The sequence below is a fragment of the Marmota marmota genome, unplaced genomic scaffold (genome assembly GCF_001458135.2).
Source record: "Marmota marmota marmota unplaced genomic scaffold, marMar, whole genome shotgun sequence".
In the NCBI taxonomy this organism is placed as follows: Eukaryota; Metazoa; Chordata; class Mammalia; order Rodentia; family Sciuridae; genus Marmota; species Marmota marmota.
The window spans coordinates 44,529,253-44,536,036 of record NW_026000229.1 but is presented as its reverse complement, the minus strand read 5'-3'; the positions used below and the strand labels follow the sequence as shown (position 1 = coordinate 44,536,036).

General features: G+C 42.1%; 1 protein-coding gene across 1 annotated transcript; it reads right to left on the bottom strand.

Annotated features, from left to right (window-relative positions):
* Positions 1–1,804: 1,804 nt before the first annotated feature.
* On the bottom strand, positions 1,805–6,432 carry Chrm5 (cholinergic receptor muscarinic 5). Its single transcript, XM_015480252.2, has one exon. It carries the CDS (start codon positions 5,727–5,729, stop codon positions 4,131–4,133), a length of 1,599 nt encoding a protein of 532 aa, XP_015335738.1. The 5' UTR covers positions 5,730–6,432; the 3' UTR covers positions 1,805–4,130.
* Positions 6,433–6,784: the final 352 nt, after the last annotated feature.

Genomic DNA, 6,784 nt, shown 5'->3' with positions numbered 1-6,784 from the left:
AGATATTTTACTTATAAAATAAAATTAAATTAACAATTATGGGAGAAAACTCTAAAATTCAATACTATAAAAATTGAACTGTAAGTACTCTTATAAACAACCATATTATGAAAGACAAAGAAAACCTGAGGACCTCTTCCAGATTAAAGGTTTCTAAACATGACCTAACTACTGAACGCACTCTGAGGTCTTGAATTCGATCCTTAACTGGAAAAGACATCCTTAAAGTAAAAATCCTTTGGGTAACTGGTAAAATTTGAATATGGACTATAGATTGCATAATAGTACTGTAGCAAAGTCAAAGTTTCTGATTTTCATATTTGTATTGTGGAATAGCCTTTCTTTCTTTTTCTCCCCCCTACCTTTTTTTTTTTTTCTTCTGTGGTACTAGTCATTGAACCCAGGGCCTTGCTCAAGCTTGGCAAGCACTCTACCACAGAGCTACATCATCAGCCCTTTTTAAATTTTATTTTTGAGACAGGATCTTCTAAATTGTCCAGGCTGGTTTCAGATTTGTGATCCTCCTGCCTCAGCCTTCTGAGTAGTTGGAATTACAGGTGTATGCCACTGCATTTGGCCTGTGAAATAACCTTGTTCTTAAGAAATTTAGAGGTAAATGGACATAATGTCTGAATTTACTCTCAAATGGTTGAGGAAAAAGATGTGCATGCAAATATGTACACACATGGAGAGAATGCACACACAAATGTGGCAAAATGTTAAGTGCATAATGTAGGTGAGGAATGTAAGAGTTATTTGTATTATTTTTACAGCTCTTTTGCAAGCTCAAAATTATTTCAAAAAAGTTTGTTTTTAAAAAAATGTGTTTCTGGTTTCTTCCATGACACATTTATTTTGCTTCTCCCTCCCACTCTCAACCTGGGCTTTTCTTGGCTGAGAGTTTATGTAATCTTGAACTTTACTGGTGAAGTAACATGAGGCAGATGGAAATTAGTATCACTTAGTATCACTTATAATGATCTGACTGAACAGGAAACATGGCTGTTCCATATCTACTTTACCAGATAAAGGGCCATCATGCAAGGTCTGCCCACCTCCCTTGTGGAGGGACAGGAAGTGTTTTAGTTACAGACCTCTCATCATCATTATTTACTCTTAATTGGTCATTGGTAACTTGGAGAAACAAACTGGGAATCACAACAGGTAGCAAGAGAGACACACATCCATATTAGACACTCATACTCCTTCTTTTCTATAAAGGTGTGGGCATACAAAGGTGTGGACCCTAACATGGATGGATCTAACATGATGACTTCTTATTTAAACACTTAGCACTGGACCATTGTGTGATTACATTTCTTTAATATCCAGAATAGTATTAGGACAATACAAATGTTTTGCTGTAGTTCCAGTATTTACAGAAGACAACTGGATATTCCAATGCAGAGGTTTAGGTGCAGATTTCACAATTACAAAAAGCCAACATCACCTCAAAGGACATTCACCAAAGGAGCAAAGCAGAGGCCAGGAATATTGACTAAATGCTTTGTTTAACCAAAAGTTGTACAGAAAACAAAGATTCCATGACAGGCCATCAAATTCATAGCTGAAGAGAAACAAATCACATTGTTAGCAACAAAACAGCATTCAGCAGACCGTCAGAGCTGTATTTACCGTAGGCAGAGCTTGGGAGACTGGGGGCATAGAAGGCCTAAGATTAAAGTCAGCTCAAGCCCCATTCACACATGCACCCAGTCCCTTTTGTTTACAGTTGGATCTGTTCATTCTGGGGACTCCACTCAAGGACCTACTCTAGAGAAGTCTAGTTTTCCTTAGTAGTTTGGGGCATTTTTTTTTTTTTTTTTGTCTATATCAAGGGGCATGGATATTCTGCAAAACTGGGGCCTTCCAAAGCCAAGGATAAAGAAGGAATACAGCACCCCATCCCTGATCCAGTTCTGCATTCTTTTGTTTGAATTGGCTTATCTCTCTACTATGAACAATGAATGCCCAATATGGGCTTAAACTGCTATTCTCATGGAGTGATTTTCATTTTTGTCAGGAACCAAATCCTTAAATGGAAAGAATCAACCGTTTATCTAGAGTTGGTGGAGTAGGTTTGCTTATGAAGTCTCACTCTGTTGATATCATGTAGGCCTGGGAGCCTCTGTTCTGAAGAACTGAGCCAATTAATTAATATTCTCCACTAGATTCTTGGCAGGTCTTAACCTGCCCTTCACAAAGCCTCAGCAGCTATGGTGCTTCCAAGATGTTTCATCCCAGGGTCAAGTCCCTACAGGGCTGGAAGAAAGGCCTGGGTGGACCAGCCTTGTCCTCGTGAGAGAGTCTCCCACCTTGAAGCCTCCTTGGCTAGAGGATTACTCTTCAGGGGTAGGTGGAAGCTCTCCTTGTACTCAAGTATATAACTAACTCCCAGAACAACTAAAGGGGCTCTTTTTTCCATTTTCTTAGCAAATGAAGTTGGAAAAAAAGCTAGCCTACATTAAGTCAAATGAAGTCTGGAGCTTTTCACTCACAGCAGCAGATATAGTCAACCTGTTGAAGACTGGGCTTCTGATGGGAGTGCCTCATCTCTGAACTCTTTGTGCACCACTGTGCTGATTTCTTTGTGGATCTTTCATTAATTTTATGATCTATTTCATAGTTTCAATTTCTTGTACATTATTTTATTTTCAGAAGCTTCAAAGAAGCATCTTAGATTCAGTTTGTTTAAATATAGAAATTTCAGTTAAATTGGTTTTTAATGATCCCAATCCTCTAATGTGTGTAACTTTTATTTTTATGCATTACTATGACCTGTTTTTAAAGATGAAGGTTTCACTTTTTTGTTTTGTTTTGCTGATGGAGCTTAACTCTAGACAAATGCTCCCACATGCTAGGCAAGTGCTCTACTACAGAGCAACACCCCTCTAGCTGAAAATTTTGTTTTTAAGTTGGCTCCGATGAACCTCAGTTGGGCTTTTCTGGGCTTCTCATCTTTGACTGTATTTGGCAAGGAATGAATAAGTAAATAATTTCTGCATCCCTGTTTGAAGGACCTTTAGAAAAATAAAGCTTTTCTCTTCTGTGTGCCCTACATAGCACTTCTGCCTGGAGGCAGCACAGTGACCTGCCTGTGCCTGAGTGTGATCTAGGGGTCTGCATGAGGGAAACTGGGGACTTTCCAAAGGGCTCCTAGAGAAATTCAAAAGCCCGAAGTGAAACCGAATCTATTTTTCCATTTTGCTTCAGTTTTGTCTTGTGAAGAAATTATAAAGCAAGCTCTGGTAAAACAGTATAAAAGAACCATGATTAAATATCCTGGAGAAGATCTTTACCAATGAAGGCTGTTATACTACTAGTCCTCCTACGAACATAGCACAAGTAAATAGCTTCATATGGGCACAAAATAGAATACACAATATATATTTTTGGTTTTATCTAAAAGAATCCCACGGGTAAAAATGAAAATAACTGACTGTAGAGACTAAATTGTCTTTATTTGCAGAATAGGTGCCCCTCTAAAGCACTGGGTATTTACAGGTCCCAGTATCTTTCTGGACCCAGATTCTAAGAGGAACAATGGTTCCGTGGAGATCAGCGTGGTTTGAGTGGGCACAGGAATTGACATGGTCATGACAGGGAAGATCAATAGCTTCCTTCAGATGTAGGGGCAGGAAAACATAACACAATACAGACCACGTAACAGCTGCATAATAAATACTGATCAGTTTATGAAGAAGACATTCTTAGAAGTCAGTTGAATATCATTCTTCTTAATAGATGATACTGACATTCTCCTGATTCTTACCGGTACAAGACAACTTCGTAGACAAATATTGCACAAAACTCTATGACAGGTTTCCACAAGGGAGGGTTTCCATCTGGTTCCTGCTGTGCCCCACAGAAAACTAGATAAATGTTTCTATAGGTCATTGTTCCTTGTGACCTGAGTGTGCTTCCAGTGAAAGGTCACGGTTCTGTCTACCTCATTGGTAAACTCTAGTGGTGATAGGCAAGAATCTTTTAGTATCCGCAGCAATTACCTCCTGTAACACCTTTCTTTTGGCAATTTAGAACACTATTCAGGGACTCTAAATGACAGATGACATTTTAAAAACACATAAACAAGACATGGTCATTATTCTTTTGCGGGAGATGTGAACTCTTCAGGGTAGCTTGCTGTTCCCCTGCCAGTACAATTTCTCTTCAATTTTTTTCTTTTTCCATCGGCAGAGAAGCAGCATCTTAAAGGTCTTCCTGAAGGTTCTGTTGCAGAGGGCGTAGCAGATGGGGTTGACGGTGCTATTGACATAGCACAACCAATAGCCCAAGTGCCACAGGGTGACAGGGACACACTTGTCACAGAAGGTGGACACCAGGACCATTATGTTATAAGGGGTCCATGTGATGATGAAGGCCAGGAGAATGGCACTCAAGGTCTGGGCAGCTTTCCTCTCTTTGACAAGGACCATTCTCTTTCTTTTGGTCATTTGATGGCTGAGGTTGGGATCAAGGCCTTTCGCTGAAGGGTCCTTGGACATTGGGAAGGAGCAGGGCATGATTTTCACCTTGCGACAGCCATTGTTGGCCTCTTGGGTCCCATCAGCTTTTACCACCAATCGGAACTTATAGGCCACACATTTTTGACTCTTGAGTTTATTAGCAGCTGCTGGAGACAGGAAGTATTTTGGGGTGTCACAGTCATTTTTTTCAGTTTGAGCTTTCACAAAAGTCTCCTTTGTTTCTCCAGCACTGAATTCTTCCTTTGGGCTTTCCTTCTCCTGACTCTTGTAGACCACTTGGAAGACAGGGTCAGTGGTGGGCTTGTCCTCATCCTCTGAGGAGGGGTAGCTGCTGCAGGTAGTGAGCTGCTCAGCTTTGGTCCAGTCGGTGGTTGGGTCAGTGGCTTGGGATGGCTTTTCAGTGGTGGAGGTGCTCCTGCGAGAGGATGACCAGGAGGCCTGGTTCCTTTCCCTCTGTGCCAGAGTAGGTTGAGGGCAGGTAAGGCAGGACCTGAGCAGAGCCCTGTGAGCTGGCTTTCTCTTCCCGGCTTCAGCCACAGAGTCAGAACCCTGGAGGTCAGCCAGGTCCTTGGTTCGCTTCTCTGTTTCCCGGTAGATTCGGCAGTAGAGGATAGTCATGACAGAAACAGGGATGTAGAAGGCAGCAATGGCCGTGCCAAAAGTGATGGTGGGCTCAGAGAGGAACTGGATCTGGCACTCATCTGGTGGTACTGTCCGCTTCCCAACCAAGTACTGCCAGCAGAGAATGGCTGGGGCCCAGAGGATGAAGGAGATCAGCCAGGCCAAGCCAATCATGATGCCAGCCCTCTTTGGGGTACGCTTGGCCCGGTATGTCAGGGGTCTTGTGATGGAAAAGTAACGGTCAAAACTGATCACCAGAAGGTTCATGACAGAAGCATTGCTGGCCACATAGTCCAGTGCAAGCCAAAGGTCACAAGCCAGACTCCCAAGAGCCCAGCGTCCCATGAGGATGTAGGTGGTATAGAGGTTCATGGAGAAGACCCCAATGATGAGATCTGCACAGGCTAGGCTCAGCAGGTAGTAATTGTTAACTGTCTTGAGCTGACTGTTGATTTTGAAGGAGATAATGACCAAGACGTTGCCCACGATGGTGACTAGGCTGACCACAGCAGTCACAGCTGCGATAGTAACAACTTCCCATAGTTCATGGCGCTCCAAAGGCTGGTGATTTACCAGGGTGCTGTTAACCATAGTTGCATTGAAGAATGATTCACCTTCCATCCTGGTGCAAGAATTTGCATTGGGATTAATTCTTAGGTTCTACCTAGATGGCTCTCTGTTCTATCTCACCTTTTATTGGCCAGTATCTGGAAGAGAAAGAAACACATTAGCTCCTCTCACCAGCATGACTCTTTTCCACCCATTGTTTATCTTTTCTAACAGAATATCAAATGTGGTTGCACACACATTTAGAGCAAGATGCTGAACTCTCTAAACTTTTGGTGATATTTTTATGAAGGCATTACCGTTTTGCTTTTTATGATTATAATGCCTGAGTGCTCTCCTTCTATGTGGACCTGCTGCCCTCTTGTGTCCACTTTTTGAAAAAGGACTGAGAAGATGTTGGAAAAGGAACAGGAGAGAACTGATTATCTGGGAGCAATAAGCAGGAATATTAAATGACCTTACATTGCGATAACCTCATAGCACAAAACCTGTTTTGTGAGCTTTGGGCAATTGTGGAGAGTGGTGACAGTGACTGGGAGACCAGTGTCTGAGACTGGGGTCCCTTATGACTTCATGGCTGTGGCATACTTGGTGACTGGGAAAGTTTTTGTGCAAAGGCATAGGCTGCCCAGTTGCTAATGGAGATGTCCTCCATGCTAGAGTCTTATCAGCTTCGACCTTAATCTCAGGCACAGCAGCTCCTGGGAATGAAGGAACTTCCTTGCTAAGATAACAACATTTTACCAGTTCGGCTGCTCCTGAATCTACTCTCGAATTAGTAACTTTAAACAATGAACTTTCTTGAGAGCTGCATAATTCTCCTAACATTGCACATTGCAACTGTAGAATGTAACTGAGGAAACAACTGCATACTGTTGCTAACTCTGTAACTTTCATGAATACAAAGAATAATGCCTGCATAATCTTTAATCTGATTTAGAGACATATATAATAAAGATTGCTGGTGTAATTCTTTAGACCTGCTTCTCCATCAGAGAGCATCATTCCATTGGACCCCAGCTTTATCTTCAAGATCTGCGTGTATTGACTATCTCTTCCAATCTCCCACAGCCCCTTGCTGGAACCTGATAGTTTGGCCGTGCTGGTTG